This window comes from Sceloporus undulatus, chromosome 6 (assembly GCF_019175285.1).
Source record: "Sceloporus undulatus isolate JIND9_A2432 ecotype Alabama chromosome 6, SceUnd_v1.1, whole genome shotgun sequence".
In the NCBI taxonomy this organism is placed as follows: Eukaryota; Metazoa; Chordata; class Lepidosauria; order Squamata; family Phrynosomatidae; genus Sceloporus; species Sceloporus undulatus.
The window spans coordinates 91,357,108-91,379,172 of record NC_056527.1 but is presented as its reverse complement, the minus strand read 5'-3'; the positions used below and the strand labels follow the sequence as shown (position 1 = coordinate 91,379,172).

The window sequence follows — 22,065 nt, the reverse complement described above, 5'->3', positions numbered from 1 at the left end:
ATCAAAGGGTTGGTCACTCCAGGGACACTGCAGACACTGGTTGGAATGACGCTTTTAATGTCTTTGAAGTCCTATTGACTTTACAAGTGTGAAAAGGCAAGTAAAGTGGAACAATCCATCTTTATTGGGCATTTTGAGGTGGGCGAATGTGTGCCTTCTGTCACGCTTACCCTCGTGTACCTTGATTCAAATGGAAATAGTACGGACTGAGCACGAGAACCACTGTGGCCTTGCTGGCTGAGGGATCCTGGGAATTGTAGTCCAAAATATTAACTTTTCCAGGCTTTGAGTTGCTGCAGTTGAACCTCAGGTCTCACAAGAAATATGGCATGAGAACCATTCTGGATGAAAATAATTTGGACAATAATTGGAAAATAACTGTGTTCTGTTATCAGAGATGGGCAGAAAGGGAGATATTTGCTTTTCCTTACCACTATTTTCTCTGTATTTTACAGGCAGGGCATGGTCTTTGGAGAATGAATGTTTACAAAGCCCTTAGTAGAATGTACACAAAGTCCTTAGTTGGAATCAGAGGCTGGAAATTTTCTAATACTGGAAAACAGTGCTTCTAAACATATGCAGAGTACCTTTTACGTAACACTGGAAGACCCCAATATCTAAGCACTGGACTGACATTTGGGAGATCCAGCTTTAGGTCTTCATCACAGAGCTATGAAGTTTACCTTGGTTTATGAAATTTACTTTCTCAGCTTGACTTACTTTGCAGGGCTGTTGGGAAGCTAAAATGCAGAACTCGTCAAAGTAATGTTGCTGTGTGCCTTCAACTCATTTTTGACTTAAGGCAAACTTAAAGTGAGCCTATCATGTGGTTTTCTTGGCAAGATGTTTTCAGAAGGGGTTTGTCCTTGCCTTCCCCTGAGAGCGTGTGACTTGCCTGAGGCCACTCAGTGGGGTTTCCATGGCCAGGCAGGGATTCAAAACCTGTACATAAATGTAACTAATCATAACAATTATAAAGATTTTGACTGAATTTTGGAAATTTGGTGCCCTGGTTTGTAGGGTGCTGTTGATTAATGAGTGGCAAGGGTGTTGTTCTGATCACATTTGGGTGTCTGGAAGATAAACTTAGGGTGTTTGGGAGTTGCATTGCTCTAGGCCCCAGACTGTAGGATAGTTAAAGGGTCTTCAGGATAGGTGTTAGACCAAACCACCAGCTTCCTGGGTGAACCTCATGGTACAGTGGTTAAATGCCACAAGGTTGTGAGTTCAGTCACAGTCTCCAAGGTTGACTCAGCCTTCCATTCTTTTGTAAGTAGGTAAAATGAGTACCCAGCTTGTTGCAGGTAATTGGCAAAAACACTGCAAAATGCTTGAGAAGTGCTTAGTTTATTATGAAACGGTATAGAAATTCAAAGTGCTATTGCTAATAACACTGGCAGCCTGACCTAACTCACATGAGTATTTTGCAGATGCAATGGAGAGTGTGTGTAGAAGCCAAGAACATGCCACAGGCAGTACTGCCCCCCAATATAGGAAATTGCCCCATGTTGCAATTGCAAGTGATCAGCAGTCTATTTCAAGGAACTGGGGAATATCCAGAGGGCTTTGGGAGTGTTTGTGCTAATCCATAGTGCCTCGAAGTCTCCAGGAATGCTGTTGGACTGTTTCTCTGCTTATTTTTTTTTCCACTGGAGGATTGTTATGGTAGTTCTGGGATACTCCAGGAGCTGGAAGGAAAAACCAAAACAGGCCAGGAGCCTACACTTGGTCCATCCAAATGTAGTTGGACTCAGGAAGAGGGGTGCTATGGGAACCCCAGGAGAAAAAGGTAGAATTAATACAAAAGATACTGTATCATATTTGTTTCATTCAGCACCTGCCCATTGGAATAGGAATGATCCATGTGCTGCTATCTCTCTGATGCCAATTCAGAATATGATACAACATGGCCAGGCATTTCTTGGGGTCACATACCAGCAAGGAATTAATCACAAAATATCCCCTGCAAACAAACTGCTGAGGCTTGACCCCTGTAAGAAGCAGAAACTGCTCAACCCCCCTGGGGTATCCCCCTGAGGTATCCCAGAACTACCATAACAATCCCCACAGATTTGACAAAAGCAAAAAGCAGCATTAGAAACAAAGGTGGCCTGCACAGCAAATAGTGCTAGGGAAGTTGACCAACCCATGTACACACATAGGATGCTACTTATGGTTGGTAGTAATGGGATATATCCATAATCTGGAGGAAATGGATGACAAGCAAGTAACAATGGTGCTTTGTATGTGTGAAAAGGGAGCGAGAGAAGATGGCTTTGTATGCAAGGAAGTGTACAAGTCGTACGCTTCCATTTCAAAAAAAGAAAATCCTCAGGGTAAAGCCGAGAGCTCCAAAGACAAGACTATGGTGGTTACTGCAATTGGAAAATGTCTCCTCTCCATCCCATAATTCCAGCTGTAATAAGAGACCTAGTTTCCATCACCAGATCTCAATCACCCAGACTGAGAGGGTGAATATTTCTGTTGCTAACCTGCTTGTATAGGTTGGGTTATTGGCACAAGATGGGACATCCTTGCACACTTTGATTTTCTTTGTTTGCTTCTGCATTATATAGCTCTTGGGAGACTATCTTTCATCAGCTTCGCCCAGTGGAGTGGGTGTCCGTACCAGCCCAGGAGCCCCATATAGCCAACTATGGGGACTGAATTATATCATTGGTTGATAGTCTGGATAGAATTAATTTTTAGAGGCCTAATTTTACCATTGGGTATGCTGTGATGCTGGAAGGCTAGAATGCTTTTCTGCTGTGTACCACTTGCTGCATATTTTACCACCACTGACATTTATGCTATAGCAGTAATGTATGCCAGTGTTCAGCACCAAAATAACTCTTGGGGAGATGGGGAATTACACCCAGGTCTGGAACAGAACAAACTGTCTGTGTTGTTTTCAGATTTGATGCTTTTCATTTTTTTTAATGAAATCTTGTATTGGGGACTCTAAGTATCCTAAGGGAACTCTAAGTATACCATGCCAAGTTCTGCATGGCAAATCCTTCTTTGTACTAAAACCTCTCATCAGATAGAACTGAGAGAAATCAAAAGTGGGCAGAAGAGGAGGATTACCTTGATGAGTGTGAAAGAGATGAACTAGTTACTCTTCATCCCTGTCCAGGCAACAGATTCTCAACCAGAGATACACAATGAGCATGATCGCCATGAGATGGAGCCATCAAGAGATTTTTGTCTTTATGTGTAGCTTAGTGTGGCACAGGACACGCAGTACAGAGTAGTGGGGACAAAAGCTAAAGAGCAACTTCCCCACCCCTCTAATCCTTTCCAGGTCCTTTCTTGTAACCAGCAGTGCTGAAATGTTGGTCTCCATCAGAATCATACAACCATCACTGGCTTCAGGTGCTAGTAGCTGCTCCTTTCTGCTTGGCCAGCACCCCTGCTTTCCACTTTGTTCACGCATCTCCCTCAGGCTTTTGTAACAGAGAAAAAAGCAGAGGGAATTTTATCTTTGTTCTCTCCGTACCACCACCAGGAAACATTTTGATCTATCTGTCCCACATCTCCACCCCTGTCTGTGGTCCCCTGCAGCGTGGGGCCTACTCAGCATACAGTCTTCCAGACAGGTAGCACTGAGGGAGCAGAATGAAGAAGTGATTCCCATCTCAGTACAAGGTTCTACTTGTCCTTGAGGCGTTTCTGAAGCAGGGCCCATGCCTTTTCTGTCTGTAAATGATGGATAGACAATTGTTCAGTAAGGTCACCAGAGACAGGGCTCAAGAGACTGGCCCATTTAAGAGATCAATAGGAGTTCTCCCCCACCACCACTCCAGATTCGTACCATCTTATAGGTAACCTCTGGCTCCCACATTGTGCAAAGGACCACATGTGACTGTTTCACACGCTGGCTGTTGGACATTTGGTTTTGCAGCCGCAACTGGGCAGCTTCCTCACTTAGGCCATCTCTGGCAACGATGCGTCTAATGGCCTGGGGAAGGGGAAGGAGAGAGGGACAGAGAAACCACATTTATTAGACAGGTATACCAAGTCTTATAGGTTACACTACAAAGGAAGGAACTGGCAAAACCACCTCCAAGTATTCCTTGCAAAGTATTAAGAAAACTCTGTGAAATTCATGGAGTCACCATAAATTGAAAGGTGAACTGAAAATGCATACACACACAAATCTGTTACTGGGTTCACTCAGGGCTACCCAAATATCAGATTTTCCCAAGATGGAATTGTATTGGTTTCTAATGTGACTTTTGGAGATAATTCTTGCAACCAGCTTTCTTTTTCAGACATTATTTTTAATTTATTGATATAGCCCCAAAGACAGATGAAAGGGCCTCCCTCCATCTTAATTGCTACCACCCTGGCTTTGGAGGGAAAGAAGAAGCAGCAGCCATAGCTCCACCATGCATAGCCCCAGAGGAAGATAGAGGACCCTTCTTCCATTCAAACTGCCACTGCCCTGGCCTTGGAAGGAGAGACGAACCAACAGTATCTTCTGGACCTGATCCCTTTTCCCACTACCATTCTCTTCTCCTTTTGTGCCATGTCTTTTTAGATTGTAAACCTGAAGGCAGGAAACTGTCAAATTAACAATCTGTAAACTGCTCTGAGAACCATTGCAGCTGGCGAGTGGGGTAAAAATCTGCTAAACAAACAAACAAACAAAGAAAATTAGGAGCTCCCTTGTGGTTGCAATGGGACCCTCGAGACAACTCATAATTAAAATTTATGAACCAATTCATGACTGTTTTATTTTTGCCCTTCTAAAACATGAACAGCAGAATTTAGAGTAAATACAAAAAGCCAAGCAGAATCCTTCAGGGGAGAACCCAATAGCCCATCCAAATAAAGTGTAAACCAAATCCCAGATTAGTTTTTCCACAGTACCTCCATCTTATCTGGACTGACACTGCACATATTAGCATACATTCAATAGATCACTGAATCCAGGAAACCATTCAGGAACCCAACAGCTTCTCTGGCACCAGCAAAATATCACCAGCACAGCAATGACTCTCTTCACAATTCACCTAGTGGCTCCACGTGAATGTTAAAAAGTATAGGGGGATAAAGGAGTGGTCCAGGAAATTCATAGGCTAGCAGTCACAAGGCTGGCCAGCTGACTACCAGCACCACCTTCTCAGTACACTCAGTCAGCCATGGCTCACCACCCACAACATAGTGCAGTCATGTTGCACACTGGTCAAATGCCCTAGAAGGAAAGCATGACCAACAGCATCAAATACCACCAAAAACCAACCACTGCCACTGTCTATCTAGTATTTGGTCCAGGACATCTAACAATGCAACCAAGGTTGTTGAATTCCCCAAATCCTGCCTCAACCCAGACTACAAAGGATGCAAATATGACACTGTTATGTGATATTTTTATAGAACCATGTTTGGGGAACTGCATTTTTAGGGCACTGCTGTTATTGCTTTTGAATTTTGTTATGTTTGGTAGACTATGTTTTATTGTATCACAGCCATAAGGTACATTAGAGTAAAAGAACAATGGGATATATACAGTCTACTCCAACCACGGCCTTGCCACTCATAGATCTGAGAATTCGTAGAAAACATAATACCTAACGGTGGCCCTAATGGTGTCACATTCATGCAGCAGTGCAGGTGCAACCATTAAAAACCACAGGACTTGAGATCCTGTGGTTTTTGCCATCAATTGAGAAGTCCAGTGTGTAACCCCCTCAGATACTAAGAGCTGACTGTACATACTTCTGAGACTCATAAATGTACTGATTTACAGCATGTGTGTGGCAGATGCCCATGCAGTGAATCATCAGCATGTGGATCAAAATGTAATGTGATCAGGACTAGGGCTTGACAACTGCAGCCCTCCAGATATTTTGGGACTACACTTCCTCTAATTTCTTCTCCATTGGCTATGCTGGCTAGAGCTCAGGAAACTGTAGCCCAAGATCACCCAGAAGGCTACAGTTGACCTAGGCCCAGTAGCATGGGGAACATGTGACCCTTTAGATGTTGGACTCCAGTTCCCAAGACTCTTCACCATTGTCTGTCTAGAAGCGATGGTAGCTGCAGTTGAACAACACATGGAGGCCTTGATGTTTCTCACCCTATCCAACATCACAGTGCCTTCCGGTTGGTATCACCTTCACACTTGGTGTCAGCATATAATCCTTTGAATTGAAACAGTCTTTTACTAATCTGGGTTTATCAACAAGAAAGTCTCAGTCTAACCAATTTGTATCTGGCATGCTTTCTAAAGACACCAGATCCCATCTGATCTTTGAAGCTAACCAAAGTCAGCCTTAGTTAGCACTTGAATGAGAGTCCACCAATGAATACCAGGTGCTATCAGCTATATTTCAGAGAAAGGAACTGGCAAAACCACCTCTGAGTATTCCCTGACTAAGATAACCCTATGAAATTCATGGGTTCGCTATAATTTGACAGGCAACTTGAAGGCATACATACATGGTTTACAGTCAAAAGGATGACTATAGGGCAATGTTTGGCTTCAGTTGCTGGAAATTTACATAGAAAACATAATACCTACCTCATCCTCAGGGATGATAATTGACCAGACTTCATGAACCATTTCTGACCAGCCTGCCTCCAGCAACATGGCTCCATCTAAGACACACACAGCTTTTCCTGCAAGTCAGGCATTGGCAGCATTAAGAAACTTCAGTGGTGGACAGAAGGGTAGAAAGACACTTTGACCATATTTGCATACCTCACAATAAGGATATCTGGTGTATCCAGGCTTACTGTGTGTGTTAATATACCCAACTTGCTCCTATCTTGCTTCACTTGCTCACACATGTGGGTAAAAAAAAAAAATCAAACCAGGAATGGGTTGCTTAGCATTACTTTGAAACCTAGAATCTTAGTTTGTTGCTTCAAGGAAAAAGCCAGTGTTTGTTTTTGACTTATGGAGCAGGCATCACAGTATCCTTATTGCAAGATTTGAATATCACCATAAAACCATACACTTCTGGCTTGCTCCCCTGTATAAACAATCTGGAGGAGCAAAGTAGAATTGAAGGAATGTGTGCACCTGCTTGTTCTATATTCACAGTAAGCCAGAATCAATCGGAATTGTGATGTGCTTTAGATTCCTGCAAATACCAAACCAAAGATACCCAAATCAAAATGGTATTCCTTTGAAGCAGACCAAATCTGAATCTGAGAACTGCTGAAGATTAACAAGCAATCTGGATTTGAAAAGATGCAGTGACCTAGAGCAGGCCTCTAAAAACTGATACATTTCTCAATAATAAGGGAATTCAGTTTGGTGGCTGGACTCTGTGTTTAAAAAAATGACTTTTGACTGCATTTTGTAGATTTTTGACACTTCTGTTTGAAAACTATTATTTCATATTCCTGTTTGTCCTACCCTCAGCTCTTTGATGTCAGCCCCATCCTTACCCTGCGCTGCTGCCTCATCAATTTTTTCTTTCGCCATTCGAGCCATCACTGGCCACATTATATTGTTGAGCTTCTTCAGCTGCTCCTGGCAGAAGAGAAGAAAAGTGTCTGAAAATGAGAATTTTCAAGACAAGGTGGTAGTCAGCAAAAGACAATGGAGAATGCCATGATGTGGTACTAGGTTGGGGGATTATGATGTGGGGGAAGTTCTAATTTAATGCAAGATCGGATGGCAAGGCTAAGTGGTATGTTTGGAGTGCTATTTAGGAGGGAGCAACATTTACCAGGAAACAATTTTATAAAATCCTACTGAAATTAAAGGGTCTTGAGCAAGGGTATAACAGGATATATGCCATGTTAAAAAAAAAATCAGAATCACATATGGGTCTAATTTTCCTTAATGTTTCAATCTATTTGTCTTATATCTTTGCATCTTCTCTAATTTATAATGGGTAGGAAATCTTTGGCTTTCCACATATTTTGGCACAGAATTCACATCAAACCCACCCAGCAAGACCAAGCAAGTAAAAGAAAAAGATTGTGAGAATTGTACTCTGACATACCTGGAGAGCTTACAATTCACCAGCCTTTCTAAAAACAACTTTAAACTATGCAGTCAGCCCTCCATATTCACAAATTCTGCATCCATGGATTCAGCCATCCACTGCTTGAAAATATTCAACAAAAAATTCCAAAAAGTATGCCATTTTATATAGGGGACACCATTTTACTATGTCACTGTATATAATGGGACTTGAGCAGCCACAGATTTTGATACTACAAGGAGTCCTGGAACTGAGCCTCAGAGGACACCAAGGGCCCACTGTAATCTGTGCTTTTAATCGGAATATGTACTGGTGCACAGAAGCAAAAGGCTAAGCTTTCATAGGGTTGCACTATTGAAGAAAGAGAAAAATCCCAGCATGCGCTTCTTCCAATGGTATAACTCTCAGCTGAGAGAGTCACACTGTACTGCTTACTGTACAGAGAAATTGTTCTTGTTTGCACTGCTCTCCAATCAGTACCTTTCACCCACACATGTATAAAGGAAAACATACTGAGAAAGAAGGTGAAAGGGGCTGACAATTTTGTGGAAAAAAGATGCGTCACAGTAGCACAAAGCTGAACAAATAAACAAAAAAATGAGCGCCACTTCGACTGTGAACAACGTTAATCCCAAAGTTAAATATTATCCTCAAACTCAGGCTATTTTACCTGATCTCCAAATACTTTGGCCCCCAAGACCTGCCTGTTGATGGTTCCATCTTCTTTCAAAATATCTGCAAAGGTGAGAGAAATGTATGTCATCAGCCAATGTAAACAAAACAATACAAAACAATCACATAGTTTTCCCTATCAGTGGAAAGCAGATCTTCCAAAGGTTGTGCCCATTTCAGAGTTCAGATGTGACTCCCCATTCCTATTTTTCAGCTAACTGCCATGTTATGAGGTTGAAAATTTGCTATAAAGTGATAAACTCACAACACAGGCCAAGATTCTGAAAGGAAATACTGTAATATGACAAATTGCTCTTTTTTTTGAGGGGGGGCAACTAGAAAATGAGTGGCTTTTAGAATATGATTGCTTGTTATCTGATCACATTGGAGCATATCCATAGGATCACTTTAGATCATTAAGGCAGAAGAAAAACTTTGCCTCCAGCTAACTCTTCCAGTTACAAAATGATCCTGAGAATCACTGTTATTTTCTCTAGCCCTATGTGGCAACTAACATGTCACATATATTTAGTAGTCATCTAATATATGTAATAACGTATGAAATCTGCTTTCACTCTTAGCTTTTTTGCTTCCTGCCAAGTATTATCTGCACTTCACCTGCTTCAATGATTCAATTATAGTGATATTATGGCTGTTCATGGTAAAAACTGCCAACAATAAGACGGTGATGAACCATGCAGATTTTATAAGAAAAAAGAAAAGTGAACATTTGATAGGGGAGATAAGAACTTGCAATGGTGAAAATCATGCAGCCCTCCAGCATTCCTAGGGCTGATTGGAATTACAGTCCAACCATATTATGAAGTGCCACATGAATCCCAGCCTGGATTAAAGAGGAAAAAGCTGTTAGGGTGCATCTACACTGTAGAAATAAAGGAGTTTGATGCCACTTTAAGTGCTATAACTCCATCCTATGGATTCCTGGGATTTGAAGTTTTACAAGGTCTTTAGTCTTCTCTGTCCAAGAGTGCTGGTGCCTCACAAAACTACAAATCCCAGGATTCTATAGGACAGAGCCATGCAGTTAAAATGGCATCAAACTACAACGTTTTTACAGTGTAGATGCACTCTTAGACTGAGGGTCGGGGGCCAAGGAAATAGACAAATAAAACACTCTTTAGGTGGAATGCCTGATATACCTCCCATATAACTTTTTTTAAACAGGCTGACTTTAAATATCATTGTCCCAGAACTCAGCAATACCTGTTCCAAATGTTTCTACCACTTGCTCATAAACAGGACCTCCTGGCATGTAGATATTGTGTCCTAGACGGTCCAGATCCAAATGGAAAGCACCAAGACGAACCAAATGTTGTGCAACTGAACTCTTGCCACTACCAGATCCACCTGTCAGGCCGATAATGTACGGGTAGAGTGGAAGAGATGGTTCTTTCTGTGACCAGGGATCAGGGAGGGAAAAGACAGAATTGACGAAAGTGACTCAATTGTGCACATTCTGTTACTCAATAATGGATCTGCTGTTTCTCAGTAAATTCAATCTCACAGCACAGCTGTAATGTTTAAAGGCCATGAGAACTTTCCCCTGTGTTCACTTAGACCTGCGTTTCCAACCCCCTGCAATATTCCTTGTGGGGCATTCTCTTAAATTTTATGTATTATTTACATCTTTATTCCAACTTTCCTCTCATGAGCATAAGGAAGTCTGTACAACTCTTCTCCTTCCAGTGTTGTTCTCACAAGAAGCCAGTAAGGTGGGTTAGAAAGAAGAGAGAGAGATTTGCCCAAAGTCACCCAGTGACTTGTGTGTCTCAGTGGGGCCTAGAACCCAGATTTCATAATCCATCTCTGCAACTACCACACTTTTACATGACACATGTTCTCTCTATACTTACTAGAGTACCATATTGACTAGCCATGATAAGTCTCTCACCTGCATACAGGAAATGTGGAAGTCAAAAGACAGAGTGGAAGAATAACTACTAATGGAATGAGTACAGTGCGCCCGCGTCATATGCGAGTGCACTATACACAGCTTCCAATTTACATGGAAGCCATGCGGCAATCAAAATAATGGTGTGCGCGCTGCCACAAACCACGAGCACATGCCCCATTGTTTTTAATGGGGCACAAGCATATGCAGATTTCCTCTTACACAGGATGTTGATGTTAACCAAGCCCCACTAGTGCTTCCCCAGTAAGTAAGCCATATGCAAAGATGGTTACTACAAAGGGTTTTGTTGGACCAAAACATGAATTTCTTCATTTCCCTGTGTGTCACCTCATCCACCTCATTTCTTCTTGGAATAAAGCCTGCTACCCTCACCTAGGAGTATGACCCACCAAAATCAATGAAGGCTATCTCTGCCTAGAAATGTAGGTTTGCATTATAAGCATCCTGTAGGAAACCCACCAACTCCAGCCCTTTGATAATGGAATCCTGCCATTATCCTGACCATGAAGGGCAACACAACCATCTGGATGCTGTCTTAGTTCCTGGTAACCAAAGGGTTAATGAGAAAGTTTTAGGGGCCATATTATATGGAAACTCCAGTGGATTGCAAGACTCAAAAGGTGAAAGAGAAGGAGCAAAACCCTTATACAATACATAACCTATAAAACACACTACCCCAGAATGTATGTAACTCACCCTCGGGGAGCGCAGCAGTGTCCCAAGCAACCTGCACCGCAAGCTAGAGGAACTGATCTTCTCTTCCTCATACCCGGCATGCTGTGGGTCAATGGCCAACTTGATTGTGTGAAGAGCCAGCTCAGGCAGATTCTGTAACATAGAGAAGGATTAGTGAAGAGGGAAGAACAACAGAAAGCTAGAAAGCCAAGTCATCTATCCCCTTTCCAGTTGTTCAGCTGCTCCTTAAAAACATAGCCCTTAGAAACTGACCTTGCTTGCTGCCGAATAAGGCTTTTAACTGGACAGGTGCTACATTTTTCTTTTACTGATGTGTTTAAAAAGTATGTTTTACATATTTTATGCTTTTATTCATTGTATATATTTTACTATATTTAATGTCAGCTGTTACGTGTTCTATTCATCAGAGAAAAGCAGGATATTAAACAGACAAATAAATAATAAATCTCTCTTCCAAGTTGTGCAAAATCACACTTGTCATGACCTGTACTGCACTGTCATGAACTGTTAAACAATATCTAAGGCCCATTAGTCCGAGACTATAGTGTGTTAACTTGTGAGTGGGCCTTTGAAAATATGTGGAAATTGCCTCTTTTGCTGCATTTATTATTGCATTTACATCTCACCTTTCCTCTAAAGAGTTCAACGCAGAATACTGGGCTCCCCAATTCCCCATTTTACCATTACAAAAACCCAGTGAGGTAAGTTAGGCTTAAGAGTAGTGACTGGTCAGGCTTATTCAGGAAGCTTCATGGCTGAGGAGATATTTGAACAGTTCTTGGCTGAAACTCCGACAAGAACTATACACTGTCCTGGGGCCAGTGTTATTCAACATCTTTATCAATGACTTGGATGACAGAATTGGGGGCATACTCATCAAATTTGCAGATGACACCAAATTAGGAGGAATAGCTAATACCCACAGGGTAGGTTCAAAATTCAAAATGACCTGAATAGACTAGAAAGCTAGGCCAAAGCTAACAAAATGAAATTCAACACGGAGAAATGTAAGGTACTGCACTTAGGGTGGAAAAATGAAATGCACAGATATAGGATGGGCAACACCTGGCTGAACGAAACTACGTGTGAAAGGGATTTGGGAGTCCAAGTAGACCACAAACTGAACATGAGTCAACAGTGTGATGCAGCTGATAAAAAGGCTAATAAATTTTAGGCTGCATCAATAAAAGTATAGTGTCTAGATCAAGAGAAGTAATAGTGCCACTATATTCTGCTTTGATCAGGCCCCACCTGGAATATTGTGTCTAGTTCTGGGCACCACAATTCAAAAAGGACATTGAGAAACTAGAGCGTGTCCAAAGGAGGGCAACTAAAATGGTGAAGGGTCTGGAAACCATGTCCTATGAAAAACTACTTTGGGAGCTTGGGATGTTTAGCCTGGAGAAAAGAAGGTTAAGAGGTGATATGATAGCCCTGTTTAAATATTTGAAGGGATATCATACTGAGGAGAAAGCAAGCTTGTTTTCTGCTGCTCCAGAGAACAGGACCTGGAACAATGGATGCAAGCTGCAAGAAGAGAGATTCCATTTCAATATTAGGAGGAACTTCCTGACAGTAAGGCCTGTTCAACAGTGGAACACACTCCCTCGGAGTGTAGTGGAGTCTCCTTCCTTAGAGGTCTTTAAACAGAGGCTGGATGGCCATCTGTCAGGGATGCTTTGATTGACAGTTCCTGCATGGCAGGGGGTTGGACTGGATGGCCCTTGTGGTCTGTTCCAACTCTACGATTCTATGATTCTATGACTGTTTGCTCCCAGTGACTGGGGATTGGCTTCTCTGCCCTGTTCCCAATCAATCAGAGTTGATATAGATCCCTTAATTAATATTCTAGTTTTAATGGAACCATAGATTAATTAATTCTATTTTTATTTAAAAAGAGACATGGTTACATTGTGATGGTCATTGCTGCATGATGCTGTGATGTTTACCAACAATAATGGCTTTAAAAAGGGAATAAATTCATAGAGGAACAGTGTGCCAGCACAAAACAGCCCAGATTCGTATCAAAGCTAGAGACCTGAGCATGCATTATTTACCTTTTTGAATCAATTGATAAAGAAGAGGGTGCTTAGTCTTGCCCCATCCATAGCTGCCTTCTTCACATAAAAAGTGATAACCTGAAGAGAAGTTATTGTTTGCATGGACATAGAATTTCCTTGCTAAACAGTAACTGGCTGCTTTGCATACCTGTCACTTTCCAAGTGAAGAAAGCCACAACTGGGGGGGGGGGGGAGTAAGGTGCTCATCACTTCACATGTTGATTCAGATCAGTAACTCCTGAACAGGACTAACATGAGCCCATGAAATGAAGGATCTGATTACAAGAAAGAGGCTGTGAGAGGCACACCACACACTTACATTTTCTACCCTCTTCCTGTTGACTGCCAGACCACCCTTGAGAGTTTCTTCGCTGACCACGATACACTTCAGTTCAGAGTCTGTAATGGATGGGCCGAAGTAGTCAAAAATAGGGACGATTTCATACCGCAAGGAGGGCTTGATGTCCACCAGGAATTCATTAAGCTGAGCTACACGCTGTTCAAAGGGAAGGATCAGCTCCATCAGCGTCTTATCTGCAAAATGGAGGAGGGGGGGGGAACTGTCATTTTAATTAATTTATTTATTTGGAATGTACAAAGAGCCCTCCATATAGGATCACTGAGAGAGGTTTAGCCTCAAGAGGGAGATGCGTTGTGCAGCAAAACTGTCACTCTCCGAGTGGCGTCTAGAGAAAAGTGTATAGTGTGTGTGTATAGAAGCAGTGAGCACAGGAAAACAACCCATTGTGAAAGGCTGCAACTAAACCTGGTTCTTTGATCAAATCTCTTTACCTGGCCTATCAAAGGTTACCATAGTGAGGGATTATGGAAAGTGTACCCCCCCCCCCCCCCCCCCCCGGCCAAAAAGTCACTTTTCAAATCTCTGGTTCCATCCTTTCTCAGAGAAACAAGCATTCAAAGCATTCTGGGTTAAAGGAAGTGCAACAACCTGTTTGAAAAAAAAACAATGTTCATCAGTTCATCATAAATGTATATGGCACCAGGAATATTTTGAACCTGATAAGACCAGCTGTTTTATTATGCCTCTCCTGTTCTTGTGCAACAGGCACACAGTTCAAACCAGGATTAGGTTCAGGGAAGGGAAAGTTCCAGTAGACTTACTTCCTAGAAATGTAATGTTTAAAGCCAAAAGCCATGCTGCCTGTTAGATTCTGGGTGTTGTATTGCAAGCATATTATTCTCCCCCCTCCCCCTCAAAGTATGCAATCTCAGATGCATTCATTGAAAACTAGCCTTTGTGCATGGAAATGAAGTGGCAAATCCTGTTTGACACTGGAACTAGCCTGTGGTGAAGAGAATGGATAGGTAGTTTTCAATGTCTTCATTCACAAACAACTATAATTAAAACTGGGTTTGTCACTTCATTTCCATACACAAAGGGTTTTGAATCTGAATTGACATACACCAAGGGCATATAAGTCTGTCACTGATTTACCACACCACCAAATGCATCTGAGGAAGTAGACTTTAGTCTAGTAAAGCTCATACTGCCAACTTCTTTCTTTAGTTAGTCTCAAAGGTCCTACAAGGTCTCTCTGCATACTGATTCTACAGACTAACACAGCTATATCTTGAATTCAACTACTATCCTAATATTTAAGAGGAATCACTTTTCCTGTAGTTTGAATCCATTGCTCCATATCTCTGAAGCAGCAGAATACAAGCTTGCTCTATCTTCAATATGACACCCCTTCAAATATTTAAACATGGCATTCATGTCACCACTATAGCACCTTTTCCTAATGACACCATTTGATGGCTTCCCATATTTTGTTTGTGGTTTTCCTGCTTTCCTAGGGCTTAGTTACTGGAAGTGAAAACTTTCAAGCACCACATTCAGATATGCTTTGAAGTCCTCACACTTCAAACCAAACCAGGAGATCTTGGGCAACGAGACAAACCACATTTGAAAACTTCTCCAAAATAATTCTGCAAAGTCGTTAGAAACTTTAGGGGAGGGAATGCTGATGGTTACAGATGAGTTCAAGGCACACTCACAACATTTTTAACATAATCTGTTTTTCCTCTCTGTAGCAAAGCGGGCTAGAATCTCTTTAAAAATCACAGCCAATACCTCCTATAAATTTCAGTGACTTATGCCATATTCAGTTGGACCAGACTGACTGGATGTACAAAGAAAAACCAGAAAAACTAGCTAATTAGGGATTTTTTACTTACTAAACTTGTAGCTTTGGCCACCGGAAAGTGTTTAGTCCCTCCTGAACCATGAAGGATGGTTGAAAAAAATACTTGTGTAGTCCCAATAGTTGACATATACAAAATGAGGAAATCTGCCCCTATAGTGGTTTCTTGGGAGTTATACCCAGATGAGATTCTACTTGGAACATGTTCGAGGGGGATGTCAAGGGTGAGGCTTTTAGCTGTAACTGAGGAATATTTTGCATGATGAATGCTCTTTCATACATATAAGATCTGTCATCCTGTGTCAGTTTTTCTTTTAACTGTACAATGGGGCGAGGGGAGTAAAGAAGGCTAGGGTAAAGTGGAAGAAGGGAAATGGGAACTGTTTGCTAGCAATATTTTACTGAAAGATTTATATTAATATGATTTAAAAAAGCCAGGCGTAGGTTACAAAAAAGTACTAGTATCTAAAAACTCAATTTTAGGTGTCTGCCAGTCCGGGTTATTCAGAAAAAGTTAATTTACAAAAAATACAGTGGTGGGTTAAATTACACATATTTGGGGAATGCAAATAGTTTCTCCTCCCACTCCCATATTCAGATCTGGGGTTACCTAGTGAGGTGAGATGCTGAATGACTCAGAACAGTCAAACAGAATTATTTTTTTCACCTAGTTAACATACAAAACTGGCTGCCCACATGACACAGTGACAGCCACCAATTTAGATGGCTTTAAAAATTCATGGAGGATAAAACTATCAATGGCTACCAGACTTGATGCTTATAAATTCTCTTCAACATTAGAAGCATTATGTCTCTTAATGCAAGCCTTTGGAACTTATAACCAGCAAAGAGGTGTTCCCCTCATGTCTTGCTATAGAAAACTGGATGGTGGATTACTTAGGCCTTTTGACTGATCCATCAGGGCTGTTCTTAACCAAACTAACATACTTTAAAAATTATTAAAGTGCACCTCATAAGGAGGTTTGTAATGATGTAAACGAAGGGGGAAGGGGTGAGAACAAACAAGGTAATTAGAATGAATTCTGCCTTTCACAGCAACTATAAAAGCTGCTGGTGCTGACAAATACTTCACATTCCTAAATATCAGCAACAAAATCATGCATGCTGAGGCAATCGGGCATGTATGGTTTTTGCGTTCTTGTCACTGCTTTCACTTGGTTTTCTTCACGTTTCTTTCTTTCTTTTTGTCTTTTTTCTTTTGCTACAGAAATGGAAGACCTTCAGAGTATATACACTTTTTATTCAGTAGCTATTCTTAATGTCTCTGTTTTCAGGCTATGAAGCTGTGTTCTAGAAGAATTTATTCCCACCGCCGGAGCACCCTGAGGCCAGCTGCAATGCAGGCAGCCGGGCAGCGTAAAGCTGGCTTCTGGGCATTTTGGGAGCATGTGCTGTGTATACGCCACACCCCCAATCGGCTGGAAGCTGGCTTTTCATGCCAATCTGTAACAGCCCTAAGATGTCATAAACGATTGGAACATTTTGAGACACACAGAAATCTTAGATGGTTTCTAAAAATCAGTAATATTTCTCTATTTTACAGATTAATTCCTAAACATTTAGTGCTAGCATGTAGAAAACTGCAGGTTAAATTCAATTATTGGTCCCAGCTAGAGATGAGCCACTGAATCAATGGAATTTAAGTGTTGATTTAACAAGTCCTATTGATTTAATGAGTGTACTCTAGTTGGACTAACAATAGGTCTCATCCCTAAAAACTTTTTCAAGGCCTTCAAATGTACTTAACTAGTAGTATAGAATAAGAGCTATAAAACATCTGAATTCTTAAGAACCAACATCACATTTCTAGGCCATAAGTGACCTCCTCCTCCTTCCCTGCTGTCACCACAATCCCTATCCCAGGATTTTCTGGCTGTGATTCCAGTCACAGAATTAGATTATATATGAAGAATCTGGAGATTCTTTAGCATTCTCCTAAATCAGGGCAGGGCAAAATTGAGCTTTCTAGATGTTGTAAGACTGTTACTTCCATTAGCCTTAGCCAAACAAGCCAATGGTGAAAAAACCTGGGAGCTGCAGTCCAAAAACCTCTGGATGACTGCACTTTGACCACTCTGCCCTAAATGCTCTTGATTTTTCTAAACAGTTTTGTGGGAGCTTGGATAAAAGGCATACATGACTCAAAGAGACCCACTTTTCAGGAGATCTTTGTCGGAGACACCCACGAGAAGCCGGTTTTCCGCCAGCATACAGCTCACACTCAGAAGGATCTTGTGACCACAGTGAAGTCTATCGAAAGTGCCTCCCACGACAACATCACTGTAGCTCTGCAAAGGCTCCTCTGTCACACTGGCCTCCTGCTGTGGGGACAGCTCCCCATCATTAGGTTCTAGTTCATACTCTGGATATAGCAAAACAGAGATGAGATTGGGTCGACAGCTGTAGCAGCTAGTCGCATACCGTTCCAGGCGCTGCTTGACGGGGTTGGACTGCCCACCATCTCTGGTTTCAAAGTCAGTGAGCACCACTTCAGGTGGCTGGGAAAGATTCTGCACAGACCCAAGTGCAGGAGGAGAAGCACCCTGGTTGAGGATGTTGGTGAGCAACACTCGGACGTCAAGGTGGTGGTGGATACCAGCATCAGCATACAACTTGGTGATCAGGCTGTAGACCTCAGATGTAGCCGGGACATATGTGGAGCGGGGTTGCGTGGAACCTGTCAGGCTGAGCCCTGGCTGCAGATGAACATAGAGGGTGTCTTGTACCAGCCGGGCAGCTGATGTGAGAATAGGAACAAGGCGCAGGGAAAGTTTTGACAGTGGTGATGTGAGAACCAGAAGGCCTGAGCGGAAAACCGACATGCTGCTATTGTGCAAAAGAGAAGAGAAGCAAAGGTTAGTGGGAAGCAGCAAATAAAGGACTTTATGTAACCCCACTGCTGCCTACTACATACAAACTGAAAAATTAGACCATGAAGCTCAGAAGTATTTTCCTATTAGCAGAAGAATATTAGAAATTCTCACGATAAAATCTGCATTCAGCTGCATTCAGCCTTCAGTTTACCAACATTGGAAAGCTACGTTCAGTCGCCCTATCCTACCTCCAAAGATTGCTGTGAAGCTAGTGTGCTCTAACTTGTGGGTGGGGTGAAATATGAATAGAATAACTAACAGATTTATGAATAAGATAAAATGCATGCACCTACAGTGACTTTGCTTACTAAGATGTCCCCTATTTCTCTTCTATAGCTTTGTCTTTGTTTATTTTTAACTACTGTATTTAACATTAGTTAATAGGCAATTTAACTGTGGAAATGAGTAACAATCAGCATTTCTTTCCATCTTTTTCTATTAACTCTCAGCCAGCCATATGGAAATTGCTGAAAATGAGATATTAGAAAGGGAGAATGTCTTACAGTTTAATTATGTCTGTCTCCTCTTCCCAGTATCCCACAACCTCCCATTCCCACTTGACCAATTTTCAAAAGTAATGTTGACTGTGGTCCAAAACACACTGCTGAAATAATCCAGTTTGAGACTGCTTTAACAGCCTAGGCTGAGCGCTAGGGAATCCTGGGAATTGTAGTTTATTGTGGCACCAGAGTTCTCTGACAGAGAAGGCTAAATTTCTCACAGAACTACGGTTCCTGGAATATCCTAGCATTGAGCCAGGGCAATTAAAGTGGTCTCAAATTGGCTTATTTCTGCAGTCTGTTTTCGACCTATATTATTTTTCCAACTGTCCAGCCAAGCAGGGCTCCATACTATTTGTCAAGCAAATATAAGGAACGCATTTATTTATGATTTAATACATTAAATGTGCAGCACAAATGCATGTTTGTTTTCCCAGAAGTAAGATCACCTGTGTTTTATTTATTTATACGCCACCTTTCCATCTCAATACTTTCCTCTTCCCCTCACATACATACAATCCCCCAAATTCAATGTAGCAAATTCTCAAGTAACTATACACAAACCGGCATCCATAACATTGTTATATTTAAGATTTCCATCGCAAAATCTAAAGCAAACTATGTTAAGTGCGGGATTTCCTGGTATTATATATAGTGTAATTGCACCTGCTACATTCCAGGTTTCCAGACTAACAAAGGAACTTTAACTGGATAGCAATAGCATATCATATTATTTCTACCTGGATCTCTCTCCTCTTAGACTACTTCCCCCTTCAAAAGAAACTGTAAATATCTATCTACCTACCTCTACATCCATCATCTTTCTGGACCATTTCATTTATCTAAGTTAAACAGTGTAACATTGTAGCCTAACAACCCAATTTTAGGCATGTTTGATCAGATGTACCATATATAATCAATAAGTCAACGTCATGTTTAAGTCGAGGGCAGGTTTTGGGGCCAAAATTATGGATTTTGATATGACCCATGGATAAGTCAAGGGTAAAATCTAGGAGCATGTAACAAAGGATCTAAAGGATGAAGCCAAGGAAAACAATACCAAAAAACTTACAAAATTTCAGCACAGATAACTATTTGTGCTCAGACTAGGCTGGATGGCGTCAGTGCTTCCAGGACAGATTACACTTTTGGCTTTTCACCAGGGGAAGGTTCCCTTTTAAGTAAAAGTTAAACTATAGTGCTTACATTGATAAGTACTGTATTTTCTGGCGTATAAGACTACTTTTTAACCCAGGAAAATCTTCTCAAAAGTTGGGGTCGTCTTATACACCGGGTGCCATCCTATAGGGCAGGTGCTGAAACTTCTGAGCTGGACTGGAGAATCTGCAGTCGCCGCATATGGTGGGGGGAGCTCAAAAACGGCCGCGGCCACATCCTCACCATATGTGGTGACCATATGAAAGCAGGAAGGGAGGCACCGTACAAATATTGTTGCATACAACAAGTTTTCCTGCTAAGTACCTGCTTGTCATAAGCATTTGAATTAAAATTACCATATTGAAATCAAATCTGATTTTTTAAAATTTTATTTGGTGTGCATTGGAAGAGGGGTAGTCTTATATGGCGAGTATATCCCAAACTCTATATTTTAACTGGAAAAGTTGGGGGTCGTCTTATACGCCCAGTCGTCTTATACACCGGAAAATACGGGATAAGTCAACTCAGGTTTTTGGGGTCAAAGTTTGGACTAAAATGTTTGAATTCATTAGGATTACTATCAAAAAGTTTGGGGTTCACGGACTTAGGTTTTCTTCTTCTTCCTTCTTCTCATCCTCATTTTCTAAATCAGTAGTTCCCAAACTTTGGTCCTCTATTATGTATAGAGACCTGGTAGCACAGTGGTTCCCAAACTCTGGTCCAATTTGGACTTCATCTCCCAGAAGTCCAGGCCAGCCAGGCCAACACTCATGAATTACGGGATCTGTAGTCTGAAACATCTGGAACACCAAAGTTTGGGACCCACAGCTGTGTAACACCTTTGAGACTCACTGAAAGAAAGAAGTTGGCAGCATCAGCTTTCCTAGACTAAGATCTACTTCCTCTGATGCATTAAAGCTATAGCTGTGTTAATCTGTAGACTCAGTATCTAGAGAGATCCTGTAGCACCTTTCAGACTCACTGAAAGAAAGATGTTGGCAGCATGAGCTTTCCTAGACTTCGGTCTACTTCCTCAGATGCAACTTCTTTCTTTCAATTAGTTTCAAAGGTGCTACAAGATCTCTTTACAGCCAACTCTCTTTATCCATAGATGTTTTTATCCATGGATTCAAGCTTGAAAACATTTTTTAAAAAGCATAAATTCCCAATAGCAAACCTTGATTTGGCATTTTATATAAAGGATACCATTTTGCTCTGCCATTGTATTTAATGGGACTTGAGCATCCACGGATTTTGTTATCCACGGGGGTCCTGGACCCAAACCCCAGCAGATAACAAGGGCTCACTATACTTTGGTCCTCTGGGTATTTGACACTTCAGCTCCCATAAGCTCCAGTCAGCTTGGCTGAAAAGCCAGGAATTCTGGGAACTGAAGTCCAAACTTCATCTGGAGGACAAAACCTTGGCTATCACTGTTCTAGATTTTGCTCTATGCCTGGTTATGTTTTTACAAATGGGCTTGGCAACATTTATGGGCTCTAAGCTTAACCTCTGGAACCAGGCTGCAGAAATAACCCAGTTTGAGACCGCTTTAACTGCCCTGGTTCAATCAATGCTAGGGAATTCTGGGAACTGTAGTTTTGTGAGACACTTAGCCTCCTCTGTCAGAGAGCTCTGGTGCCACAAAAACTACAGTTCCCAGGATTCCTTAGCACTGAGCCAGGGCAGTTAAAGCGGTCTCAAACTGGGTTATTTCTACAGTGCGGATGCAGCCTCCGAATCCCCCAAAGCGACTGATTGAGAAACCTTACCTCTCTCGCTCAGCAGCTGGGCAGCCCCAGCTGAAGTGTCCCCTGACCCGGAAGTGCTTTCCCTGTCACCGGAAGTACTCCTTCTGAGAGGGAGGAGGGACTATTTAAAATAAAATGTTGTTTTGTTATTATATTGGGATCCAGTTTGATTCTTTTTGCCTCGAACCGCATTCAATTCAAATTAAAAAATATGTATAAATTATGTTTATATTCCGCCTTTCTCCCAAAATGGGACGCGAGGCGGATTGTTGTTGTTGTTGTTAGGG

General features: G+C 41.7%; 1 protein-coding gene across 3 annotated transcripts; it reads right to left on the bottom strand.

Annotated features, from left to right (window-relative positions):
* Positions 1 to 3,185: 3,185 nt before the first annotated feature.
* Positions 3,186 to 21,901, bottom strand: COASY (Coenzyme A synthase). 3 transcript variants are annotated; one of them, XM_042475818.1, is made up of 10 exons: positions 21,800 to 21,901; positions 17,652 to 18,322; positions 13,630 to 13,844; positions 11,251 to 11,382; positions 9,846 to 10,035; positions 8,620 to 8,684; positions 7,405 to 7,489; positions 6,530 to 6,627; positions 3,815 to 3,961; positions 3,186 to 3,699 (listed from the first exon to the last, which is right to left on the bottom strand). In XM_042475818.1, exons 2-10 carry the CDS (start codon positions 18,316 to 18,318, stop codon positions 3,652 to 3,654), a joined length of 1,647 nt encoding a protein of 548 aa, XP_042331752.1. In that variant the 5' UTR covers positions 18,319 to 18,322; positions 21,800 to 21,901; the 3' UTR covers positions 3,186 to 3,651. The 3 variants fall into 3 exon arrangements, with proteins under 3 accessions (XP_042331752.1, XP_042331753.1, XP_042331754.1); XM_042475819.1 differs by lacking the exon at positions 21,800 to 21,901 and adding an exon at positions 19,942 to 20,079; XM_042475820.1 differs by lacking the exon at positions 21,800 to 21,901 and adding an exon at positions 19,675 to 19,760.
* Between the last annotated feature and the right edge of the window lie 164 nt (positions 21,902 to 22,065).

Bases quoted from the DNA above. Each gene is read 5' to 3' on its own strand.
- COASY (XM_042475818.1), bottom strand. From the start codon at position 18,318: ATGTCGGTTTTCCGCTCAGGCCTTCTGGTTCTCACATCACCACTGTCA. The intron at 8,685-9,845 runs GTATTGCTGAGT...TCACCTTTGCAG, and splicing joins GGTAGAAACATTTGGAACAG to ATATTTTGAAAGAAGATGGA. The intron at 6,628-7,404 runs GTAAGGATGGGG...CCTGACTTGCAG, and splicing joins TGATGAGGCAGCAGCGCAGG to GAAAAGCTGTGTGTGTCTTA.